Source organism: Carcharhinus amblyrhynchos, chromosome 2 (assembly GCF_965287045.1).
Source record: "Carcharhinus amblyrhynchos chromosome 2, sCarAmb.v2.hapA, whole genome shotgun sequence".
NCBI lineage: Eukaryota > Metazoa > Chordata > Chondrichthyes > Carcharhiniformes > Carcharhinidae > Carcharhinus > Carcharhinus amblyrhynchos.
The window spans coordinates 132,378,086-132,405,929 of record NC_137325.1 but is presented as its reverse complement, the minus strand read 5'-3'; the positions used below and the strand labels follow the sequence as shown (position 1 = coordinate 132,405,929).

General features: G+C 41.8%; 1 protein-coding gene across 4 annotated transcripts in view; it reads left to right on the top strand.

Annotated features, from left to right (window-relative positions):
* Nucleotides 1–24,254, top strand: part of LOC145358683 (RNA-binding protein 33-like) — a 182,712-nt gene extending 158,458 nt beyond the window's left edge. For all 4 annotated transcript variants that reach the window (XM_080212925.1, XM_080212917.1, XM_080212933.1 and 1 more), the window contains 2 exons: nt 14,070–14,158; nt 16,224–24,254. In XM_080212925.1, the coding sequence (XP_080069051.1) occupies nt 14,070–14,158; nt 16,224–16,275 (141 nt within the window). In that variant the 3' untranslated portion in view covers nt 16,276–24,254. The remainder of the gene's footprint in view (nt 1–14,069; nt 14,159–16,223) is intronic.
* The last annotated feature ends 3,590 nt before the right edge of the window (nt 24,255–27,844 follow it).

Genomic DNA, 27,844 nt, shown 5'->3' with positions numbered 1-27,844 from the left:
AACTCGGGTTCCTGTTGCTGTGAAGCAGCTGTGTCAACCACTATGCCACCGTGCCGTGACACCACAGACATGGTCATGGTATAGCTGAGGGCAATTCAATGGATGTGTGGAAATTTATGCATCGACAGATGTAAACCTGAAGAGGTAACATGTAGATAAGGAGGTGGCCAGCATCGATCCTTAAGGGACTTTGGTGTGTTAGGGTGGATGTGAGAGTCTTCATTGGAAATAAAATTGTTCATTTTCAAAACCTGAAAGAGCAATAACTTTCTTCGACTGAATATCTGTGAAATGAAGCTTCATCTGACTCTTGTTAGCATCTCTCCGAGCCAAGACATGGGACATGGAGGACATGGAGTTGGGGGTAGGGTGTTAGCGTGGATAGAGGATTGGTTGTCAAATAGGAGGCAGAGAGTGGGGGTCAATGGGTGCTATTCGGATTGGCGGTTGGTGACTAGTGGGGTGCCCCAGGGGTCGGTGCTGGGGCCTCAGCTATTTACCATTTATATAGATGATCTGGAGGAGGGAACCGAGTGCAGGGTGTCGAAATTTGCTGATGACACCAAGATTGGGGGAAAGGCAAATTGTGCGGAGGGTGTGGAGAGTCTGCAGAAGGATCTAGATAGAACATAAGAACATAAGAAATAGGAGCAGGAGTAGGCCATCTAGCCCTTCGAGCCTGCCCCGCCATTCAATAAGATCATGGCTGATCTATTGTGGCTCAGTTCCACTTTCCCGCCCTCTCCCCATAACCCTTAATCCCCTCTCTTATCAAGAACCCATCAACCCGCTTCTTAAAAATATTTAGCAAGGCAGCCTCCACCACTTCAACGGGCAGAGAATTCCAGAGATTCACCACCCTTTGAGTGAAGAAGTTCCTCCTCAACTCCGTTCTAAACCGCCTCCCCTTTATCTTGAGGCTGTGCCCCCTAGTCCTACTGTCTTTTTTGAGCGGGAAGAGTCTCTCCACCTCTATCCTATCCATCCCATTCATCATCTTATACGTCTCAATGAGATCTCCTCTCATTCTTCTAAACTTTAACGAGTACAAGCCTAGTTTATTCAGCCTCTCCTCATAGCTCAATCCCCTCAACTCCGGTATCAGCCTAGTAAACCTCCTCTGCACTCCCTCCAGGGCCAAAATATCCTTGCGCAGGTGCGGCGCCCAAAACTGCACACAGTACTCCAGCTGCGGCCTCACCAATGCCCTATACAGCTGCAGCAAGACCTCCCTACTTTTATATTCAATCCCCCTCGCTATGAAGGCCAGCATCCCATTCGCCTTCCTGACCACCTGCTGCACCTGCAAGCTGGGTTTTTGCGACTCATGCACAAGGACCCCGAGGTCCCTCTGCTGGGCGAATGGGCCAGGAAATGGCAAATGGAATTTAATGTTGGCAAGTGCGAGGTGGTCCACTTTGGTAGGAAGAATGGTAGGAAGGACTATTACTTACGGGGCGAAAAACTGCAGCAGGCGACGGTGCAGAGGGACCTCGGGGTCCTTGTGCATGAGTCACAAAAACCCAGCTTGCAGGTGCAGCAGGTGGTCAGGAAGGCGAATGGGATGCTGGCCTTCATAGCGAGGGGGATTGAATATAAAAGTAGGGAGGTCTTGCTGCAGCTGTATAGGGCATTGGTGAGGCCGCAGCTGGAGTACTGTGTGCAGTTTTGGGCGCCGCACCTGCGCAAGGATATTTTGGCCCTGGAGGGAGTGCAGAGGAGATTTACTAGGGTGATACCGGAGTTGAGGGGATTGAGCTATGAGGAGAGGCTGAATAAACTAGGCTTGTACTCATTAGAGTTTAGAAGAATGAGGGGAGATCTCATTGAGACATATAAGATGATGAATGGGATGGATAGGATAGAGGTGGAGAGACTCTTCCCGCTCAAAAAAAGACAGTAGGACTAGGGGGCACAGCCTCAAGATAAAGGGGAGGCGGTTTAGAACGGAGTTGAGGAGGAACTTCTTCACTCAAAGGGTGGTGAATCTCTGGAATTCTCTACCCGTTGAAGTGGTGGAGGCTGCCTCGCTAAATATTTTTAAGAAGCGGGTTGATGGGTTCTTGATAAGAGAGGGGATTGAGGGTTATGGGGAGAGGGCGGGAAAGTGGAACTGAGCAGCGACAGATCAGCCATGATCTTATTGAATGGCGGGGCAGGCTCGAAGGGCTAGATGGCCTACTCCTGCTCCTATTTCTTATGTTCTTATGTAAGAGTCAATTCTCCCAAGAGCTGCAACCTGCAGTGTACCCATATTGTCTTATCTTTCCAGTACCCATGTCCAAGCTGCACTATGTTCCCATGCCCCAGCATGTTGATTTACCCTGGATTTCAAATTTTCCCATGACTTGCCTCTGTGTGATCACTCCTGTCTTGTATCTATGGACATATGCTGCACTCCTCTTAAGCATGGTGGCACAGTGGTTAACACTGCTGCCGCACAGCACCAGGGACCTGAGTTTGATTCCCAGCTAGGGTCTGTGCAGAGTCTGCACGTTCTCCCGACGTCTGCTTGGATTTCCTCCAGGTCGTCCTTGTGAAACTAATAAATGAAGTTTAAAAACTTAAACTTAAATTTTTTGCCCCTTAATTTCACTTTTGTGCCATTATCAGCCAGCTTATTCAGGCACTATTTCTGTCTTGTGAAGCACTTAGCTGCCCGGTTTACAAAAGGCTCCTTAAAGACTTGCAATTTGTTTTTTGCCTTTCCCATGCACAGTGGCTAGCAATGCTGCCTCACAGCAGCAGTGACCTGGGTTCAATTCCGGCCTCGGGCCCCTGTGTGGAATTTGTACGTTCTCTCTGTGTCTACCCGGGTTTCCTCCAGGTGCTCTGGTTTCCTCCCACGCTCCAAAGATATGTTGGTTAAGTGATTGACAATGCTAAATTGCCCTTTAATGATAGGGGAATTAGTTATGGTAAATACATGGGGGACAGGGCCCAGATGGGATTGTTGTTGGTGCAGTCTCAGTGGGCCGAATGGCCACGTCTGTACTATAGGGATTCTGTGATTGTGTGCATCATGGTTTTTTTCCCTCCTCATTGTGGAATGCTCCAAGACATCTGCCTCTGAGGCATGCTCTCGAGTATAACCTGTAGAGTCCAAAAATAAGGTGCTACATCAAATATCCGTTGGACTAGAAACACATCCTTTCCTGAAAATGAAGCCACTTTAGATAGATGAATTTCTGAGATTTATAATGGTACACAGCTGTTAAGTGGTGGTTCTGTTGATTGAACCACTGAGCGTGTTTTCACTATTATGAATTCCTTATAGCATGATTACAGAGTACCCAATCTTTGAAGTAAAGCTTCATGTTGAGGAAAGAATTGGATTAATTTTAAGAAGCAAGGATGGAAAAAAATAGCCATCACGAGAATACTTTTTTGCATATTTGTTGCTATAATATAAAAAGGCAATTGGGGGAATTGTGTGTAGCTCATGCATTTCCTTTTAAATGTAACCTTTAAGTTCAGCTGTCAGCTGTAGCTATCACACACAAGCCATAATGTTCATTTGGCACAACCTGAAAGGAGGTGTTCCCTGATATGCCTTTAGGTTTGCTGTCAAAATGTCTTTCACAGAAAGGTCTTCAGGTCACTCTGCTAACTAACTCAAAAGTAGTTGTGTTCAATTGAAAAAGATTCTAAAATGCTAATGGCAGCAGAAGAAAGCTGTCGATATTCTGTTCCCACTTTGGTAATTTAATGAGCACTGAGTGTCAGACCTAATGCCTCTACTAATTACCCGACACTAAATGAAAGACTGAGTGGGTAGTTAGGAAGTCAGACCTCAAGAAGGTACCTCTAGTTCATAAAACAGAATAAAATATGCAAATAAGGCAATTGAATAAGAAAACGACTGAGGATTGGTAGCCCTGAGTGAGTAGTACAAACTGTCTTTTGGTGAAAATCTGTATAACGAGCTCCCTGATGGCTCAGCGAGTTTATCCAGTGAGTCACTGAGACACATGGACCAGGAAGATCAAACCTAGTTTTTCACAAGCACCAGAATTATCCTTAGTATGTAGGGCATCGAAGCGGAAGTCTCCTCGTCTGAATGACTGAATATCTCATCTACAGTCATTTTTTTTTTGAAGGCTACGCGTGACTATACAATACTGGTAAGAGATTGGTGCCACTGGTTGTTTAGCTAACCATTGAAATCTGGCTGGGGCCACATCAAGTGTTATCAGGGAATGCTTTCCTTTACCAAACCTACCTATCACTTTTTCCCTGCAGTATTTATTTAAATCCAGCCTGTCCCTTATTCTCGTACTCTCCCCCTCTCACACTGTGTGCATACACACACCCTTATTCACACTGACATTCACTTGCTGACACTGATGCACATGCTGTGCTCACTGTCACTCCTCGCATACATGCTGTGGCACTTGCTCACACACAGTTCCTGGACTTAGGGCCTCTACAGTGCTGTTACTGCAAGGACTGGTGAGAAGAGTGGCCAGCAGCGCACTCAGGCAGGACTTTCTCCTAGTTGAGGTGCAGAGGTCCCACGTACAGCTAATCACTGCTCACTGGAGGGTAGTTTGGCTGCCTCTGATCTTACCCCATGACTCTCCGTTCTTACCCCATACCCTTAACCCTCCACATTTGCCATAGCTAATCCACCTAATCTACACATCTGGATACCAAGGGACAATTTAACATGGCCAATACACCCAAGCTACAAATCTTTTGATTGTGGGAGGAAACTTGAGCATCTGGAGGAAACCCGAACAGACAAGGGGAGAGCATGCAAACACCACAGTGACCCAAGGCTGGAATTGAACCCGGGTCCCTGGCGCTGTGTGACAGCAATGCTAACCACTGTCCCATCATGCTGCAAAGTTGGCAGGGTGCCTTCCAATGGCAGGATCTCATTTCCCACCATCTAAAGAATTCAGGCAATAGAGTTACTCTCAGACTTCCTCGCTCACTTGCACACTCTCTCTCCGCGACCTTTACCCACTCCTAGGCCCTTTCCAGCTGCTGCTGGAACTTTTTCCAAGCTCCTCTCGATTGCTGGACATTTATTGCTTCTTGCTTGCCAACCTGGTAACTACTCCTCTCCTGACCCCTTGCCTTTCCCTCATAGCCTTCCCACTTGCTCTGTCATCTTGATCCTGTTCTTCATCTGGCACTTGCACAGGAGGCCAAGAGACAGCATGTGAGGTGGGGAAGGGTAAAAGGTGTATCCACTCACTCTCCAGTCAGTGATTTATACATTCCTGAATTTGCTGCTATTAAGTTGACATTCAATGTGCTTTTGCGGACCGGATGCAGAGGCTTTGGGGATCTGACTAGGTGTCAGACCACTCTTGTTTAAATCCTCTACCATTGCTCTATTCACAATATGTTCAAGGGGTAACTTTGGATTAGGTGGAAACTACCCCTTTGGAATAACCTTCACTTTTTCCAAAAATGTGACTAATTTCTGCATCAGTCCTGCAGCCATACATGGGGATTGTTGGAGAAATTCGTAATGGGGATTAGGGAAATTTCTAACTATTTGAACATAGAACATTACAGCGCAGTACAGGCCCTTCGGCCCTCGATGTTGCGCTGACCAGTGGAACCAATCTAATGACCCTCTAACCTAAGCTATTCCGATATTATCCATATGCCTATCCAATGACCATTTGAATGCCCTTAAAGTTGGTGAGTCCACAACTGCTGCAGGCAGGGCATTCCACGCCCTTACTACCCTCTGAGTAAAGAACCTACCTCTGACATCCATCCTATAATTATCACCCCTCAATTTAAAGCTGTGTCCCCTCGTGTTAGTCATCATCATCCGAGAAAAAAGGCTCTCACTATCTACCCTATCTAATCCTCTGATCATCATGTCTGCCTCAATTAGGTCACCTCTTAACCTTCTCTCTAACGAAAATAACCTCAAGTCCCTCAGCCTTTCCTCATAAGACCTTCCCACCGTACCAGGCAACATCCTGGTAAACCTCCTCTGCACCCTTTACAGTGCTTCCACATCTTTCTTACAATGCGACGACCAGAACTGTACGCAATACTCCAAGTGTGGCCGCACCGGAGTTTTGTACAGCTGCAACATGATCCCACGCTCCAAAATTCAATCCCTCTACCAATAAAAGCTAACGCACCATATGCCGCCTTAACAACCTTATCAACCTGGGTGTCAACTTTCAGGGATCTATGCACGTGTACAGCGAGATCTCTCTGCTCATTGACACTACCAAGAGTCCTTCCATTAGCCCTATATTCTGTAATCCTGTTACTCTTTCCAAAGTGAATCACCTCACACTTTTCTGCATTAAACTCCAGTTGCCATCTCTCAGCCCAGCACTGCAGCTTATCTATGTCCCTCTGCAAACTGTAACATCCATCCTCACTGTCTACAACTCCTCCGACTTTAGTGTCATCCGCAAATCTACTTACGCATCCTTCTACACCCTCGTCTAGGTCATTTATAAAAATGACAAACAGCAGTGGCCCCAGAACAGATCCCTGCGGTACACCACTAGTAACTGAACTCCAGGTTGAATATTTCCCATCAACCACCACCCTCTGTCTTCTATCAACTAGCCAATTCCTGATCCAAACTGTTGAATCACCCTCAATCCCATGCATCCGTATTTTCTGCAGTAGCCTACCATGGGGAACCTTATCAAACGCTTTGCTAAAATCCATATGCACCACATCGACGGCCTTACTCTTATCCACCTCTTTGGTTATCTTTTCAAAGAACTCGGAAAGGTTTGTGAGGCACGACCTACCCTTCACAAAACTGTGTTGACTATCCCTAATCAAATTATTTCTCTCTAGATGATTATAATTCCTATCTCTTATAATCCTTTCCAAAACTTTGCCCACAACAGAAGTAAGGCTCACCGGTCTATAATTCCCAGGATGGTCTCTACTCCCCTTCTTGAACAAGTGGACAACCTTTGCTATCCTCCAGTCTTCCGGCACTATACCTGTAGCCAATGACGACATAAAGATCAAAGCCAAAGGCTCTGCAATCTCCTCCCTCGCCTCCCAGAGAATCCTAGAATAAATCCCATCTGGCCCAGGGGACTTGCCTATTTTCATACTTTCAAGAATTGCTAACACCTCCTCCTTATGTACCTCAATCCTGTCTAGTCTAAAAGCCTGTCTCTCAGTATTCTCCTAGACTACATTGACTTTTTCCTGCATGAATACTGATGAAAAATATTCATTTAGAGCCTCTCTCTTCAGGCTCCACGTACAACTTCCCACTACTGGCCCTAATCGTGCCCTGATCTATCTTTTATTCCTGACATACTTATAGAAAGCTTTAGGGTTCTCCTTGATCCTACCTGCCAAAGTCTTCTCATGTCCTCTTCTAGCTCTCAACTCTCTCTTTAGCTCCTTCCTGGCTAATTTGTAACTCTCCAGTGCCCTAACTGAGCCTTTACGTCTCATCTTTACGTAAGTCTCCTTCTTCCTCTTCACCAGAGATTCAAGTTCCTTAGCACACCACAGTTTCCTTGCTCAACCACTTCCTCCCTGCCTGACAGGTACATATTTATCAAGGACTCGCAGTAGCTGCTCCTTGAAGAAGCTCCACATTTCAGTTGTTCCCAGCTCCTGCAGTTTCCTACTCCAACCTACGTTTCCTAAATCTCGCCTAATCGCCTCATAATTTCCTTTCCTCTAGCTATAACTTCTGCCCTTCGGTATATGCCTATCCCTTTCTGTCACTAAGGTAGACGTAACCAAATTGTGGCCACTAACACCAAAGTGCTCACCAACCTCCAAGTCTATTACCTGGTCTGGTTCATTACCCAGTACCAAATCCAATGTGGCCTCACCTCTTGTTGGCCTATCTACACACTGTGTCAGGAAACCTTCCTGCACACTTTGGACAAAAACTGACCCCTCTAACGTACTTGAACTATAGCTTTTTCAATCAATATTTGTAAAGTTAAAGTCCCCCTTAACAACTACCCTGTTACTTGCGCTCCTATCCAGGATCATCTTTGCAATCCTTTCCTCTACACTTCTGGAACTTTTTGGAGGCCTATAAAAAAAACTCCCAGCAAGGTGACCTTTCCTGTTTCTAATCTCAGCCCGTACTACCTCAATAGATGGGTCCACATCAAATGTCCTTTCTGCCACCGTAATACTGTCCTTGACGAACAATGCCACGCCTCCCCCTCTTCTACCACCTTCTCTGCTCTGACTGAAACATCTGAACCCCGGAACCTGCAACCATTCCTGTCCCTGCTCTATCCATGTCTCCGAAATGGCCACAACATCGAAGTCCCAGATACCAATCCAGGCTGCAAGTTCATCAACCTTATTCCGTATGCTCCTAGCATTAAAGTATACACACTTCAAACCACCCTCCTGCCTGCCAATACACTGCTGTGACCTTGAAACCTTATCCGTGACCTCCCTATTCTCAACCTCCTGTACATTGGAGCTACAGTTCAGGCTCCCATCCCCCTTCTGAATCAGTTTATACCCCCAAATTATTAGGGATTTAAGACACTAATAAATTACCAGCACTGAGTGAAATGACATCAGATCAGACTCTCAGACTAACAGGAGAACTGTTTGCATGAAGACAGTGTAAACACAGCAAGAGATTTAAACATGTAAGAGATTTGAACAATTATTTCTGATTTAAATGTGCACTTTGGATTTTAAAATGTATTTTCACTGTATTTTTAAAGTAATTGTATATTTTAGCGAAAGGCAGAGTGCAGCGGGGCATGATGCAATGAGGACTTAGCGAGATGAACCACTTTCTTTGTAACAATGAAACCAAAGAATGCATATAGTTTTATAAATAAAAGTTACGAACAGTATGATTCCCAAAGCCACATTCTGAATAGGGCTGTTCAAGCTGTCCTAATAAGATGGTGCTTCTCAGACTTGAGAACTCCAACTGTCTGGTTCGGCCAATGATGTAAATGAGAGTTGGTGCGAACAATAACTTTGACCTTTGTAGCTAAGCGCCTAGGATTGCTAAGTGACAGGAGAGGCATCTGGATTCTACGAACCAATGAAATCCCATGATGTCAGAGGGTATTTGAGAACTTAACAGTAATTGATTTGTACTAATGATGACTGGTTCATAACTACTGGAAAGACGGGGAAAAGTAAAACTTGAGAAATGTACAATTGATCTGATTAATGCATTATAACTTCGGAGTGGTTTTGGAATGCTTATGGACTTCTCGAGAGGCATTGGACTGCCCAATGCTAATCTCTCCCTTCAATTGTTGGTGAAATAAAGATGCATCTTTAACCAGCACACTGACTTTGTGAGTCTTTGTATTAGCTGAAGTTTTTGGCAATATCTAGTCTCTGAAAAGACCCCGCAACAGGGATGTAGTCTCAAGTCAGGATGGTGTGCGACTTTAAAGGTAACTTGCAGATGGTGGTGTTTCCATAAGTCTGCTGTCCTTGTTCTTTTAGGTGATCATGGTCATAGGTTAGGAAGTTGCTGTTGAAGGAGCCTTACCAAGTTGTTGCAGTTCATTTTGTAAATGGCACTATTGCCACTATGCACACAGTAGTGGACAGGGTGCTGATAAAGTGGACTGCTTTGTCTTGTCCTTAAGGTGTTGCTCTGGCTGTAATACTGTGTTTTCTGCTGAGATGTATGATTCCAGTAGCTTTGGACTAAGTTAACACAATAGATTCGAAGGTAGGCTAGATTGGATGTTCCGTGGTACTTGGCAATAACAAAACATTACATTATGATGCTGGTCCATCAGGGCCTGCCATCAGTTATCTTGTTCAGCTCTCTCTGCTTACCGCAATTCTTATCTGGTTGCATACCATCGAATTTTACTAGAGGACATGGCTGTCTATGTGGGCATTGAGTAAATAGTAACTATTTAACCTACCTCCCTGGTCAATATTTTCTAAGTTGTATATTGGCTTGGTATTGAGGTTTCCAGAACTTAGATACTTCCGGACAGCATTCAAATCAGCAGCAGGTTGCTATTGGTCAGGACTTTTTGAAAATTGAGAAACTCTTGGAAACCAGGCTGGAAACTCTTTTTTTCTTTTTAAAGTTGTTGATTAGCAGAGTTCTTTAGATTGAAAGAATGCTTTCAGAATATATGAGCTGCTGCTGATGGCTCTGCAGCTAACTATACCAGTTAGATGATACTTAGCTATTTGGGCTGCCAAAATCAAACATTAATCTCTGGTCTGCCAATCAGTTCAATGAAAGCAGATATTGAGGCATAATTCTGAGCCTGAGTATCAGTATTCAAAACCAACTGGATTTCTTTCTCTGACATCAGCTGAGGATCAGGTCAGAATATACTATGATAGTGCCCTGATCAAAATCAGAGGAACAGTAATACGCACTGGGTGTCAGGCTGGAGGATGTTGCAGATGTGGATGATGCAAGGTATGGAGAAAATAAGGCTGGCTACGATTGGTTTTATGTTAGAAGTGGAATCTTGACAATGTGTCAGGCGTGAGCTTTAAAACTATTTTTGGTCAAACAGAGCACTGAAATTGTGCATGATTAGGCTCAACCTGAGAGCATCTGTGAAGGAGATGGGATTTGAAGATGGGGAGGGAAACTTAGAGGCTGCATTTTTGATGAGTGTTGAATAGTGTGACTTTGATCTTTGAGTTGAGCTCAAAAAATTTCTGACTCATCCATAACATAACGTATGATGTTCAGGCAATCCATTGTGAAAGAAAACTTGAGGCGTCCAAGAAGAATAAGGAAAATAACACAAAATTTGGAGTTTAATTCAGACAAATGTAAGGTAATGCATCTTGGAAGGCCTAATACAGTTGGGAAGTGCACAGTAAATGGCAGAACCCTAAAGAATATTAATAGGCAGAGGGGTCTGGGTGTATAGGTACATAGATCACTAAAAGTGGCAACGCAAGTTTATTTATTAGTGTCACAAGTAGGCTTGCATTAACACTGCAATGAAGTTTCTGTGAAAATCCCCTAATTGCCACACTCCAGCGCCTGTTCGGGTACACTGAGGGAGAATTTAGCATAGCCAGTGAAACTAACCAGCATATCATTTGGATTGTGGGAGGAAACTGGTGCGCCCAGAGGAAACTCACGCAGACACAGGAGAATGTGCAGACTCCACATCAACAGTGAAGTTGGGAATCAAACTCTGGTCTATGGTGCTGGGAGGCAGCAGTGCTAACCACTGTGCCACCATGCCAGTCAAGAAGGCATACTGCATGCTTGCCTTCATTGGCCGTGGCATTGAATTTGAAAATTGACAAGTAATATTGCAGCTTTATAGAACCTTAGACCACACTCGAAATAGTGTTCAATTCTGGTCGCCACACTACCAGTAAGATGTAGAGGCTGTGGAAAGGGTACAGAAGAAATTTACCAGAATGTTGCCTGTTATGGAGGGCATTAGATATGAGGAGAGTTGAGGGAAACTTGATTTGTTCTCACTGGAACGACGGAGGTTGAGGGGCCTGATAGACCTGATAGAAGTCTACAAGATTGAGGAGCGTGGATAGAAGGTTTTTCCCAGGGTGGAAAAGTCAAATTACTCGGGGGCATAGGTTTAAGGTGCGAGGGGCAAGGTTTAAAGGAGATGTGTGAGGCAAGTTTTTTTTTACACAGTGTGGTGGGTGCTGGAACTCATGCAGGGGGAGGTAGTGGAAGCAGATACAGTAGTGATTTTTAAAGGACGTCTTGACAAACACATGAAATGATGGGAATAGAGAGATAGAAGGGTGTAGGTGATTTTAGCTCAGATGGGTAGCATGATCGGTGCAGGCTTGGAAAACCAAGGGGTCTGTTCCTGAGCTGTAAATTTCTTTGTTCTAAAAGTTGAAGATTAACAAAACTAATAGTCAGGAGAGCTTGATGAATTTTTAAGAATATCTTTACAATTTAAGTAAATGGATTGAATGAGATGTGCTTCATTTTTGGGTGCTAGTAATTTTACCTGACTGCTGTTAATAGCTATTGCCAGTTGGTAATTAGCACAATTTTGCTTATTTAAGTTAAACGGGATTTATTCTGCTGTCATATAGCTGGAAGTCAGTAAACGTGAATTGCCATATTATAGAAACACATACAGATAGAGCACAGAAAATCGTACCTGTGCTCTTTGGTACAGCTATCTAATTAGTCCTACTGTCTTGCTCTTTAAAAGCAAATTAATTCTGCAAACATTTAACCAATTTCCTTTTAAGTTGCTATTGAATCTGCTTCCACCATCTTTTTCCAAGATCAATCTTCCTCAATCTTGAACATTGGACCCTTAGAGGATGAGAGGGGGGACTTAGTGGTAGGGGATGGGGAAATGGCTGAGGCCTTGAATAACTTTTTTGTTTCGGTCTTCACGGAGGAGGACGTGAATAATTTGCCGGGTGTTAGTGATGGCAAGATGGTAGGAGTGGAGGGCCTGAATGACATTATTGTTACTAGAGAGGCAGTGCTCGACAGACTGGAGGGACTGATTGTGGACAAGTCCCCAGGACCGGATGGAATGCATCCAAGGGCTCTGAACGAAATGGTGGAGGTGATATTGGATGCCTTGGTGATTATTTTCCAAACGTCGCTGGATTCCGGGGAAGTGCCGGAAGATTGGAAAACGGCTGATGTTATGCCGTTGTTTAAGAAGGGTGCCAGGCAAAAGGCAGGGAATTATAGGCCGGTTAGTTTAACGTCTGTTGTAAGTAAAATGTTAGAATCCGTGATCAAGGAGAAAATAGCGAGGCATCTTGAGTAGAATTGTTTGATAGAGCAGACGCAGCACGGTTTCGTTAAGGGGAAGTTGTGTCTGACGAATTTATTGGAATTCTATGAGGATGTGTCTAGGGCGGTGGATAGAGGAGAGCCGGTGGATGTGGTCTTTCTTGATTTTCAGAAGGCATTTGACAAGGTGCCTCTCAAGAGATTATTACAGAAGGTCAGGGGGCATGGAGTTGGGGGTAGGGTGTTAGCGTGGATAGGGGATTGGCTGTCAAATAGGAGGCAGAGAGTGGGGATCAATGGGTGCTATTCGGATTGGCGGTTGGTGACTAGTGGAGTGCCCCAGGGGTCAGTGCTGGGGCCTCAGCTATTTACCATTTATATAGATGATCTGGAGGAGGGAACCGAGTGTATGGTGTCGAAATTTGCTGATGACACCAAGATTGGTGGAACGGCAAATTGTGCGGAGGGTGTGGAGAGTCTGCAGAAGGATCTAGATAGGCTGGGCGAATGGGCCAGGAACTGGCAAATGGAATTTAATGTTGGCAAATGTGAGGTTGTCCACTTTGGTAGGAATAATGGTAGGAAGGACTATTACTTACTTGGCAAAAAACTGCAGCATGCGACGGTGCAGAGGGACCTTGGGGTCCTTGTGCATGAGTCGCAAAAACCCAGCCTGCAGTTGCAGCAGGTGGTCAGGAAGGCGAATGGGATGCTGGCCTTCATAGCGAGGGGGATTGAATATAAAAGTAGGGAGGTCTTGCTGCAGCTGTATAGGGCACTGGTGAGGCCGCAGCTGGAGTACTGTGTACAGTTTTGGTCGCCGCACTTACACAAGGATATTTTGGCCTTGGAGGGAGTGCAGAGGAGGTTTACTAGGCTGATACCAGAGTTGAGGGGGTTGAACTATGAGGAGAGGCTGAATAAACTAGGCTTGTACTCGTTAGAGTTTAGAAGAATGAGGGGAGATCTCATTGAGACATATAAGATGATGAATGGGATGGATAGGATAGAGGTGGAGAGGCTCTTCCCACTCAGAAAGGACAGTAGGACTAGAGGGCACAGCCTCAGGATAAGAGGGGGGGGCTGCAGTTTAGAACAGAGTTGAGGAGGAACTTCTTCACTCAAAGGGTGGTGAATCTCTGGAATTTTCTGCCTGTTGAAGTGGTGGAGGCTACCTCGCTAAATACATTTAAGATGCGGGTTGATAGGTTTTTGATAGGCAAGAGGATTAAGGGTTATGGGGAGAGGGCGGGAATGTGGAACTGAGATACGACAGATCAGCCGTGATCTTATTGAATGGCGGGGCAGGCTCGAGGGGCTAGATGGCCTTCTCCTGCTCCTATTTCTTATGTTCTTGCACTACAAAACACCTTCTTTATGCTTTTTAAAAATGTTATTGCAGGAGTTCAAGGTGATGCGAGAGCAACGCAAGGCGATTGCAAAGTTCAGGGAACCTGCCCATGCATCAGCATTTCAGCAGAAATTCCACAGGTAAATAGCCATGACTGCTCTTTTAACATTGAAAAAGGAAATTTTCAGAAAATGCTTATGGTACAATTTGGTCAAGTTTAGCAAGAAAGCATATAAGGCAAGTGGAATGGATTTTCAGTTTGTATAAAATGTAGATTTGAATTCAGTTTTTCTAACAGCTTATTCCTCAATTCTTTTGTTCTCTTATTTGTAAGTAATATTCTTTTGGCATTATTTTGTAAGCCATGTATAAGATAGTGCTGAGTACTGTAGCTTTTCTATGCCTGACAGTAAAATAAATACTAGAATAGGGATTTCAACTCCTTGTAACTGGGAATCAATCCATGTGCCATCCTTTAATGTTGTACCTTCAGCCTAATTGTACAGACATCTCATTATGGTAACTGGGTCCTTTCTCTAAGAGAGGATAGAGACCCAATTTTAATTACCTACTATCTCAGACCACTGCCTTGATTTCTCTGACATACAAAACCTGCAGAAAAATAAGTGGAGGTCCCACAGGCAAAATACAGGGATATTCTGCATTGCCTCAAGCCTGTGGAACTCTTACTTCATGCCCACCTCCACATGCGCCACTTCCTTGGCCTACCAAGTATCCACTTAACACCACTCCTAGCATTAAAAATCTCGAGGCCCCTCAAGAGTGCTGTGGGTAAGTAAATTTTTTTCAACCTGTTTTTCATGGGTTAAAAAGCTTCTATCATCTCTAAACTGGGACTTTTTTAAAAAGCTCATAGCCAACAAAGTCATCTAGACCTCTGCTGCCATCATCCGTTCCATACAGTGCTACAGTCATTCATCCCCTCGAAGAATTGGGGCGAATGGATTGTTTTCTCATTGGGAAATTATAACTAGAGGAATATCACAGAGCTTAGTGTTAGGGCCTCAACTGTTCTAATTAGTCCAGTATTAATTATTTGGATGGAGGGACCAAATGTATTGTCAAATTTTCTGATGATACAAAGGTAGGAAAGCAACTTGTGATGAGGATACAAAAAGTCTGCAAAGGGATGTACTGTAAATAGGTTATGAGTTGCAAACAAAATTGGCAGAAGTATGTGGGAAAATGTGAGGTTGTCCACTTTGGCTGGAGGGATAGACTAGCAGAAAATTATTTAAATTGAATGACAGAATCGGCTCAAGGGATTGAATGGCTTACTATACTCAGAATTACATTACATTGCAAAAGTACTTAGTAATAAAGTCCTTTACAATTATCTTGTGATTATATAAACACAAATTTGTTCCTTTAGTAGAATGAAAGGGGATCTCATAGAAACAAATAAAATCCCGATGGGACTGGACAGGCTAGATGCAGGAAGAATGTTCCTGATTGTTGAGGAAGCCCAGAACTAGGGGTCACTGTCTAAGAATTAGGAGTAAGCCATTCAGAACCGAGATGAGGAAGAACTTCTTCACCCAAGGGTTGTGAACCTGTGGAATTCTCTACCGTAGAAAACTGGTGGGGCCATTTTGTTAGATATGTTCAAGAGGGAGTTGGATGTGGCCCTTGTGGCTAAAGGGATCAAGGGGTATGGAGAGAAAGGGGTATGGAGTAAGATACTGAGTGCATGATTATATTGAATGGTGGTGCAGACTCGAAGGGCCAACCAGCTTAGTCTTGCACCTACTTTCTATGTTTCTTTCAGTTACTATGCGCAACCCCTGCCTCTGTTTCATCATTAGTAGCAGAGCTATCAATTAACTTTCTGCTGCATGCTGTCTCCCTAACTCCTTATATCACCGCGTCTTCCCCACCATCAGAAGTTAACATGAAACTTGGCTCGTTGACTATACGTTTGATCATCTTTAATTTCCCAATTTTGCACTGTCTGTGCTGCGCCTTTGAATTTTTGCTTTGTAGGTGCAACGTAACTAAGACATCGAACCCCATAAAGTGGAGACACTTGGGCTTTCACTTGTTATTTCATGTTCAATCATAATGTTAAAAAAAAGTTCCAAAAGGAGCGATATTGACAACACTTACTGACTGACTACATGCATTCATTTAACCCTGGAAACTTTTTGATTGTTTTGCATTACTTGTTTCTTACCCATTTTACAGGCACATGATTGATCTCTCTCATATCAATGTTGCACTGATCATGGATGAATGATTATTCTTTGATTGAAAACAAAGCTTCGTTCTAGTGCAGAAGCTCAGATCAAGTCAAGTGAAGATGTGAAATGGCTGAACTATCATACGGTGATCAATTTCTAGCCAGTGTGTATGCTGTTAAATTGGTGAAACCAAAGGAGTTGGCGCAGGTCCAATGTGGGATGAAGGATGTGATGCCACTGAAGAAGACTATGTTTGTACTCTTGTTTCTACATGTTTATTGTTATTGTCACCAAATGGAACAAAGTCTTTGGCAAAAACACCTCTTGTGGATTCAAAATTCCACAAAAGAATGACTTAACTGTGAACAGTGACTGAAGTAGGCACTGTAGAAGTAGGACAGCTGCTTATCAAACGTAATAGAGGACTTCAATGGTGAATAACACTAGATAATGGTTGCTGCAGACTTTCCTTGCAGGTTTATATTTAGGTGCTAAATATAGGCCCCTTTTAAACTATTTTGTACCTATAGCATGGCTAGCTTCAAAATAGTGCGTCATTTTGCCCTTCTAAAGTAAGAATTAGCTGAAAGGAACTCAGAATTGCATTGAGAAATGCATGCCGATGACTTTAAGTTTCAAATGCAAATTAGTCCATTGTTTTAAACTTCTTGAAATGTGTTGAACCACAAGATTGATAACGCTGGAAAGAAATTTGAAGGCAGCGTATTTGATGATGGGACTTGCCTGTTGGTTGGAGATTGGGATTTTATTTTTGTTTTCTAGCAAAAGCTTCACTGGGAAATAGTTGAAAATAACATCAATCAGTTCTGTCATTGAGATGCACATTATTGATCTTTATGAAAGACATCATTTTGAACCAAAAATAACTTGAAATGAAAAACAAGAGACTACAAAAAACACATTCCAATCACTTCTGATTGTTCAACAAGCAATGAAGTGTGAAAGGCTATTTAACTTAAAAGCTAAACTGTGAAGGCTTTCAACCTATTCTAGACAAAATCATCTTGAAGGCCTAACCTTTGCGCTAAATATCCAAAATATCTGATCGTCTGGAAAGCAGCTACCTGTTATTTGAGTGGTAGACAAGGATGCAAATGGGTTTACTGCTATGGATAGATTCAATTACAGACAGTGTGTGAGGACTGCCAGGGCAAGAGCAGAATGAGAGTCCTGTCACGTTGCTACATGCTAATCTGTAGTTGGTTTGCTCCACATAATAGACCATGAGATTGTGTTTGAACTGAGGACAAGTTCTGAGCTTTCCGCAGTGTGTTGAATATTTTGTCCATGGTTGTACCGTAGAGCATTCATTACTGTGGCGGTAGTAATTTATTACTTACTGTGAAACATTTTCATTTTGTACTTAAGTATTATAAACTGCTGAGCTCCAACAGACATTGATGTACATTAAACCCCGGAATCAGGTTTTCATTCGCCTGTCTGCTGGTTAGTGACTTTTTTTAACCATCATATCTGCTGAATTCCAGCCATCTGAATAAACAAATGTTTCACTGCCATAGGCGATGACTCCTGACTTGCTCAGTTTCACGTCTTGGATCTGCTGGTGGAATTATCCAACCACCAGACTGCCAAAACAGATGGGCCTCTGCTTCTTGCTGATGACAAAAACTGAGAGACCTTCAGAAATGCAGTTGTTTCTCAAGGCACTTTTTGGTTGGGCTTGTTGTGGGAGTTGGGGTGGGGGGGGATGTGAGAAGAGAGAACGATTTTAGTTTTATTTTTAAGTACGTGCTGCATAGACCTCTCACAAGTCTGTATCTCAGAACACGTTTTATCAAGTATCTTTGTGTGAGGGGGAGTAATTTTCCTCCTGTTTAGAAGATTGTGAATTGGAGTTGTGGCATTCAGCTAATTGTATCACCTGCATCTCAATCATTCTGTGCAGAAGGAAATTGTGCATTTAAGTCAGCTTTTGTTTGGCCTAGTCAGTGTTCAGATTAGTATTTAACTGGGGTACAGCTGTAGAAACTGTCATGGCAGATTTGAAAGTCAAAGGGGCTTTGGTATCTTGATTTGCAATGAGGTGAAAAATATCTGGGTGTTTACAGTAAGATTTTAATACATTCTTTGGGAGAGTTTGCCCTCTGCAACCCCATTTAATGAAACTAGCTAACAATTATAGGGGAACAAAATGTTTCAGATTCATTGATTAATTCCCAGATTTGTCAGATGTTGCAGCTCATTGAGGATTTTTAATTGCTTTCATCAGATAGATCAGCATGTTAACTGCATTTTCTGTTAATGCTGATTTGTGATTGTAAAATGCAGTTTCTTGCGCTTGACATTGGAGGTTTATCACTGACGATGCAGACCTACAAAAAATTAGCAGTAGGATATTTCCAGTGATAGGAGGTGGCGGTTGTAGAGTTAGGAATAAATTGAACTTGTGTGCGAGCTGTCCTTTTTTGTATTGGATGCTGAGTCCTGAGTTAGTGCAAGGATTGAAAGTATCATGCAGATTTTCATTTTAGTTTTATCAGGCCCACCACATACTTGAAGTAGAATCTTGCCTGGGCATAATGGAGCTGTTTGTGCCAGTCCCTGCTAGATGAGGAACAATTTGATTGTATCATGATCACATATAGATGGATTAAAATGTATTACAAATGGTAAGGGTTGCTGGCCTTTATTTTTTTCTCTCATTTATTTGAGTTTGTGTGATGTGCACAAAATGCGAGTCAGACATTTTGTTTTCCTTTGATGTTTACATTTCTAACATCTTCAATTTGGAAAACCAAATGGCTACAACTTGTCATATTCCCAACAATATATATGGCTAGTGTATTATATATATATTGTATGTAATATATATATAATGTTTGCAATATTGAAGCAGTGACTCATATTGCTTTTGAGAGAGGAGTGTTTAACAGTTGATATAGAAGTCATTCATTAATGGCCATGTTGCTAGAGGGAATAGATGGCAGGATAGGATATGTCATATTAAGGACATAAGTGTAGTAAAACTGTAGGCGCATAGGGGAAGATGTGCTGCAACCATCATCAGAGTTGTTCACTGCACATTAGTTGGTTTCACTTAAAGTGCAAAGAAACATTTGTATGACAGCATGTAATTAGAGCAAAATGCTTTAAAGTCATCATCCGTGGTGTTCATCTACTTTTTAGACGTTGTGCATTTGCTAATTATTTCTGAAGTTGACTGTTTTTTCCATGTATTTTATTTCAAAGTTTATTGGATGCAATGACTTATTGACCTGAAACAAGACATCCTGTGTATTAATACATTTTTATAAAGATCACAGTTCTTCCATATGTACTTTCTCCTGTTTATTTACATGGGTCTTCTTACTCAGGGATGATATTTTACCAACTCTTCTGTGTGTATGTGGAGCCAAATTTTTTTAAATCCCTCATACAATAAAGCCCTAGTGTTGAGTAGTGGGGTGCACAGTGGTTTAAACACAAATTTGACTGTTATAGTTGAGTTTTAATATAGAATGATTTAAACTAAATTAGATTGCATTATTTCTGAAGGTTTATTGATATTTTGTTTGCATTATGTAGCTTCTAAATTGGTTGCCTTGCACATTGTAGAAAGTATAAATTTGTATTGTCAGTGATGAGTCTGGACGCACATTGCTAGTTTAAAGAGGTTCACCTTTGTAGAGGGAGGCTGCTTGCAATGTATACAATTGTCCATTTTTACGTCTCCTACATACAGTATTCTAAAATTAGTGGTTGTCTTGATGTGCTAGGATAACCAACATTTTATGACTATGGAAGCGGTAAACTAATGCCACAGACAAATGATGTGCTCGAGGAAACATTGAATTATGCTGTTACTTTACTATGGGGACCGTGGTTTTGTGTTCTAAACCATGTCAGCTGAGCTCTTGATGCCAATTTTAAAATGTAGACCACGGTTTCTGCTAGTTTTGGGAACTCATAACTTGATGGTTCATGAAACATGCTCTAAGCAAGTTCTCACTCCCAACGTCTGCTTGCTGCTACTGTAACTTAAAATGTTTGATACATTGTGGACCACCCATTCTATGCAAGAGTTGGTCGGGGAGAAATTTTAAAATGCTGTATGTAGAAAACATGGGAAGAGCTCTTACCACTGCTCCCCATTCCCCCTCAAAAAAAAAGGATGTTCCTATTTAATTGTACCTTTTTTCTTTGATTTAACACCATAGTGTGTTATAAATAGCTGCCGGTTAACAGCTCTGAAAGGAAACTTTATTCATTCTTAGGTTGTTAGTTTAATAGTTAAATATTTCGTTGAAATTTGAGTAGTCTTATCTGGATTGTTGAAAAAACTAATCAAAGCATCAACTATTAAAAGAAGATTCCTACTGAACTTAGTACTGTAATTGTCATGTCTCCTCCACCCCCTCCCACCTCGAATCAACTACATAAAACCTGAAAGGATAGATAATCTAAATAGGTTTATTAGATAAGACAAAAGTCCTGTAGTACTGGATATGAATATTACTGTCTTTGTGGAAATTCAAATTGACTACAGCTAGCACCGTCCTTGATTGAAGAGTTAAAATGTAAAACTAAGGGACCAGGAGTAGCCACGTGCCCCCTTTTTGGTTTAATATCCTTAATATCTTTGCCTGTCAGCAAGTATGAATGTATTGGATTTTTGATTAGGTTGTGACTATCTTGTCAAAATAGTTGGAATGAAACAACAAGTTCTGTGATAGTTTAAAACCTGAACTATATTCCCTGCTAGTTTAGTATTGTGTTACTGGTGCCGCTTTTGCACTTGTGATGTTCCTAAGTGTGTTTGTCTCGCTTTATTTATGTGGCGTTGCTTTATTTGTTTTCAATTTGGCTTCACTTACTCATGTTACAGATTTATTTATATATCGTGTTATTTTCTGCACGTGTGGAATGGAAATTCTATTAATGTTTATATAAAAGGTAGAGAGATCAAGAATTGATCAATCATGGCTCAAAGGTTTGATGTTTGTTGAGCTGTTATACAGCCCTGGTGTTCAAGCTGTATTTAACATTAGACAACAAGTCAGATATTTCAGTAGAATTCACCATCCCTTCTTTTATACTTATTATGTTGGTGCTTTATAAATAATTACTTTTTTCCACAACTATTAATAATCACTTTTTTCTATTTTCTGTCCAATGTTTACAACTGACATTTTAAAATTATTAGAATATAACATTTTATCCTCTTATTTTTAAAATAGCCGAAGTTCAAAATAGTTGCTTTGGTGCCAAACTATATTTATTAGTATGAGATGTAAAAGTATGTTCCTTCCCTAAGCTTGAAAAAATATGCACTACATTTACTTTAAGCAACAGAGCTTAATGAGTCTGTATGCGAGTATTATTCATTTTGTTTTTACATTTAAACTAGTTACTGGTTCGTTAGACAATATCCAGTGGGTAATTAAATACTAAGCATTGCTGTGGTGCCATGCGGTTAAAATCTAAATCTAAAAGATTTTGTACAAGACTTGCTTTTTAATTGCCGACTAGGTTGGTGCTGGAAATTGTGACCGTCATATTGCAAGTGTTTTATTAACAAACTGATTCACGTTGAATCTTGGTGTAGCTTTTATCAGAGCTCTGTATAGAACACAGTTGGGAAGGATCAGTTGTGTTGTAACATCAGCTTTTACGCTGTTTGGTCCCTGAAACTCTTGACCCAGGCTTTCCAGAAAACATGTTGCCTGTGTGTGTCTAAACATACTGAAATTTTCATCTGCGGAGCAGTTTTATTTGACTGTTTGTGGGTTGCTTTTCATAGGTAAACAAGATTTTCATACATGTTCTGAAACTCACAATAAGGGGATTTTGTGTTAACTTCAGAGTAAGTGTACGTTGCAACCAGTTGAAGCTGAGTGTTCCCGTGTAAAAGTATTCAGCTTACATTTGCATAATGCTGAAAAAAAATCCCTTTCCTGATATTTCAGGATAATTTTATTTTAAACTGCTGTGTCTTTGGTTTTCTATAATTATGGTACCAGATTTCTGAATATGTTTGCTGTCTGACATTCTCCGGTGAACTGCGTTTATTCTGGAGAAAATTATTTTTATTAGTGCTATCTGAACAGGAAAAACACAACCTCAAAAATTTATTTATCTGAGACATCTTTTGTTTGCCACATTGTGTGCACAGAGTTACATCCTTTCTGCAGAGCAGAGAGTGACAATTTTCCTCTACATACATCAATATTTGATTTCTTAGATTACCACAATTTGACAGCTAGGCAGAATAGTTGGAAAATAAATAGCACTGTCAGTCCCTTTGTAAGTGTAGTTTCAAGAAGTACTACTGGTGAGCTTGATGGTTTTCTGTGACAATAGACAATGTTTTAATATTGTAGTAGATGGCTAGATTAAGTAATTTAACCAATGCAGTAGATTGTGCCATTGCAGAGATTTGTCCTTACGATTTAGAAATTCATTCACTGAGTATGTATGGCTTGAAAAAGGAAGTTCACCAGTATAAAGTAAAAGTGATTACCCAGTAACTTTGGGATGCTAAAAGCCACTGTGTAAGTTATGCCATTCCCCTCTCAGGTATCCACCCCTCCCAAGCATCTTAGGAAATACTGCTAAGTCAATAACGGCCATCTTGAAACCACAAGCAGTCCCCATGAGTATTCTTTCCCAGCCTGGGCTGAGGGTTAGCAGGGAAAATATATGTTGCCCTGTATTAGATTGTGTTACAATGCTTTAAATGCTTAACGCCATTCACACATGTGTTTTATTGTAGGAAACAAGAAGTGTCAGCTGGCATCGGAGATGGAGTTTCTCTAACAGATTTTCTCTCCTTACAGATGGAGTATTCTGAGAAGATTGTATTTGTCTGGATGTTAAGTTTTGTCTGAATTAACTTTGTTTCTTCCACAGGGAATTAAATGCTTTTTTAAAAATATCATTGTTTCTTAACTGCTATAGTAATCTGTTTGGTATTGATGTGGTGTATTTTCAATTTTTGCTACAATCAAATGTGCATATATTTCAGAAAATGCTTTTACGCTTGTTTTTCACGCACAAGTGGGGTGTATTTTTTGTATGTGTTTTCTCTAGTTGATAGGGTTTTGTTTGACATGGAACTATTCAGTTCTCTATTGCTGTTAGGGAGAGAGTTTCACAGTTGCTAGTGTAATATTGAGCAGTGTTTAAATTTGTTTGCTAGCTGTTGTAATTTTTTTACACGACAGTCAGGCAGATTCCTATCTAACACTATTTGGCATGAGCAGCAACACTTTTACTTATTCCCAGTTCAGTGGCTGAGAAAAATTGCTTTGTTGGTCTGTAGGATGCTGTTAAATTTTGCTGCTTGAAAATTTCATGCATCAGTAACAAATAGCTAAAGAACATGGACGCCACCTAAGAAACTGTTCCGTTTTCAGTATTTGACAAGTGGTGCAGGATTTGTTTATTATGGTAAGCTTGCGCCTTTGCTAATTACATTTTGTTACAGGTGGTTCGTGGAGGAGATGACCCATTGCCATGCAAGCTTGTCAAATATATGTTGAGATTTTCCTAATGTATGTCACTAACTTGCTGTTTTTCTTACAGTTTAAGCGCACAGGAGGAATATAGAGGGATTGCCTTTCACTTGCCACTGTTTTCGGTGGTAGAAACGATTATCAGTTTAGCAATTCGACACATGAAAACTGAGCACGGTTAACTTAAAAGGGTTGTTGTATTTAAAGTCAAACTGAAGTTGATCCTTCCTAACCTGAGTTTACAATTGAGGTTTAAGTAGATGCTCTTAGGAGTTGCAGTGGCTTAAACATATCGATACTGTGATATCACATTAGAGTACTTTAATGTAAGGGTTTTAATTGCTGATGAATGGATTTGGAGTTGTTTGATGCTTCAAATGTATTACTGTGTTACATTTTATAAATGCATTATCTGTTTGATTTTTTTATTTTTTAATTTGTGGAGTGAATAAGATTTTTGATTTTAATATTTTGACTTTTAAAATATTGACTTTGCAATAAAATGAATTGTATTAATACTGCTGAATTGTGAGTTAGAATGGTCTGATAATAAAAAAAATCTTAAAATAATCTTGGCGTCTTTTGTCTTTTTGAGTTGGAGCACAGACATTCATGATATCATGAACAATTCTCTGTCTCTGCCAGCTGCCCAGTTCATATGATAATGTCACACATGACAGACACCTCTACCTTATTCAGCTTTTATTTCTCAAAGTTTCATATAGTGCCGTTTTGTCATCGTAGATTCCAATCTACTTGGAACTGGATTTTTTTGTTTATTTTATCATAGGATGTGAATGTTGCTGGCAAGACCAGCATTTGTTGCCCATCCCTAATTGCCTTGAGCTGAATGACTCGGCCATTTCAGAAGGCAATTATGAGTCAACCACACTGCTATGGGTTTGGAGTCACATGTAGACCAAGCCAAGAAAAGGCAGCAGATTTCCTTCTCTTAAGGTGATTAGGTGACAATTGATGATGGTCTCATGGTCGCTATCACTGAGACTAGCTCTTAATTCCAGGTTTTATTAATTGGATTTATAATTCCATCAGCTATCACAGTGGGATTTGAACCCATGTCCCCAGAACATTAGTGTGAGCCTCTGGATTATTAGTCCAGTGACATTACCACTACATTGCCTGCCCCTAAAATTAATGTTATTTAGGCCAGTTTCGTTCTTGGGCCAGTACAAAGGAAGTTGGAAGGAATTGCAGCAAAATAATCTTGGACAATACTATTGCGAACCTTGCCTAAATTATCTTCCCTTTTCAACAGTGAACACTTGTACTTTTGCACTGCCAAGCAGGGTGGTGGAGGCGGACACACTGGGATCGTTTAAGACTTATCTGGATAGTCACATGAGCAGACTGGGAATGGAGGGACACAAAAGAATGGTCTAGTTGGACCAATGAGCAGTGCAGGCTTAGAGGGCCAAAGGGCCTGTTTCCTGTGTTGTTTTGTTCTTTGTTCTTCTTTGATTTTCTTGAGGCTCTAATCTGTTTTGAACCCCTGTTTCAGTCCTGTTGAAAATATTCTAAGGCTGATGGTTAGCTGAGGCCCCATATCTCATCCCATCATTCCCCCACCCCCCATGTCAATTCCAGGGTACCATATTTCAAAGAACACTGAGGGAGTTATCCCTGGTGTTCCCCCCTACTATTAATCCCTCTCAGCCTGTATCACTAAGTGCGATTATAGTCATTATCACATTGCTGTTTCTGGGAGCTTACTATGTACAAATCAATTTCATACATTGCATCACTGAATGGTTTTCAAGCACTTTGGGGCATGCTAAAATAGGAAAAGTCACTATATAAATACAAGGTTCTGTTTCTCTTTGCAAGGAAAAACGTTAAAATATTATGATTTTTGCCAACTGCTTTTCATATTTTAATAATCAGAGGACCCTTGGGGATAATAAAAGCAAAGTAGTGCAAAAGCTGGAAATTCCTCAAATTAGAACAGAAAATGTTGGAAATTGCAGGAGGTCTGGGCAGCATCTGTGGCGAGGGAAACAGCGTTAAGCTTTTGAGCCCGTGTGACTCCTCTTGGTGTCAAGCAGACACTCAGCTGGGTCGAGGAGACAGAATGTGGCAATAGAGATCAGGAGAGCTGCAATTGGAACTTGTGGAAGAAGACTTGGTTTGGAGTAGTATCAGAGCCTAATTTGAGTTCCCAATCACACATCTGTGCCATTAGTAAAACTCTGTATTGGCCTCTGCAATAGTGATCAACTATGTCCCATGCCTTTATTCGCTACAGATTTGATTACATTACACTTCTGGCTTGCATCTTTCCCTAAACTTGAGGTCACCCAAAACGCTGCTGCCTGTGTCCTAATTTGCATCAAATGCTGATCTCTTGTGGCCCTTGTGTTGACCTACATTGGCTTCTGGTTAAGCAAAAGCTCGTTAAAGAAAATTCTCATCCTTGGTTAAAAACCCCTCCATGGACTCATCCTTTATTAAATCTCTGTAACCACATCCAACCCCATAAGCTTCTGGAGTCCACCAGTTCTGGCCTATTGAGCATCCCTGATCTGAATTGCTCCTCTATTGGCGGTTGTGCCTTCAGCTCCCAAAGCCCTAATCTCCTGGATTTATTCCCTAACCTCGGCTGCCGTTTTGTCCTTTGAGTTTAAAGTTTATTTATTATGATCACAAGTAGACTTACATTAACAATGAAGTTACTTTGCCAATCCCCTAGTTTCCACACTCCAGTGCCTATTTGGGTACACTGAGGGAGAATTTACCATGGCCAATGCACCTAACTAGTATGTCTTTTGGACTGTGGGAGGAAACCGTAGCACCTGGAGGAAACTCACTCAGACACAGGGAGAATGTGCAGACTCTGCACAGACAGTGATCCAAACTGGAAATCAAACCCGGGTCCCTGGCACTGAAGCAGCAATGCTAACTACTATGGCACCCACTCTTCTTAAAACCTACCACTTTGTCCAAACTTCTGGTGGTCTGCCCCAATATTCAGTATCCTGTTTTGGGTGTTTTACTGCATTATGTGAATAGATGTTGCCATGTGGCTGGTACTTTGTTCACAACAATTGCTATTTAAATGGTGCATTTGGGGAGGGAGTTCCAGGATTTTAATTCAGGGACAGTGAAATAACAGCAACATAGTTTTGAGTCAGGATGATGGTGTTCCCGTCCATCTGCTGTCCTTGTAATTCCCTGTGCTAAGACACTCAGGTTTGGAAGGCAGTGTCAAAGAAGCCTCGGTGAGTGGCTGCAATGCATCTTGTAGATGGTACACAGTGCTGACAGTGTGTTTGTGGCGGAGGCAGTGGATTTTGAAAGTAGGGGATGGAGTGCCAATCAAGCTGGCTGGAGGTGTTGAGCTTCATTGGTGTTGTCGGAGCTGCATTCATCCAGGCAAATGGAGAGTATTCTATCACACTCCTAACTTGAGGCTTTGGGGAATTGGTTGGTGAATGACTCCCACCCTCTGGCCTGCTGTTGTAGCCATAGTATTTATATAGCTCGTCCAGTCTCGTTTGTGGTTAGTGATACCCCCCCACCCTCAGCAGAAAGTTGATTGTGGGGAATTCAGCGACAGTAATGCTGTTAAATGTCAAGGGGAGATAGTTGGATATTGTCATTGCCTGGCCCTTGTGCGACGTGAATGTTACTTGCCAATACACAGCCCAAGCCTGAATATTGTCCAGGTCTTGCTGTATTTAACCATGACTGCATCAATATCACAAGAGTCATGCATAGCGCTGAAAATTGTGCAGTAATTAGTGAACTCCCCACTTCTGATGGAAAGAAGTTCATTGAAGCAGCTGAAGATGGTTGGGACCAGGCACTACCCTGAGGAACTCCTGCAGTGATGTTCTGAATCTGATATGATTGACTTCCAACCAACATAACCATCTTCCTTTGTGCCAGGTATGACTCCAACCAGCAGAGATTTTTCCCATGTTTCCCCATGGCACCAGCTTTGCTAGGGCTCCTTGATGCTACACACTGTCACATGCTGTCTTGATACCAAATATAGTCATGTTTGCATTCAGGCTTTTAGTCCATGCTTTCACTAAGGCTGTAATGAGGTCAGAGGACACCCACGCAGACAGAGGGAGAACATGCAAACTCCACACAGACAGTGACCCAA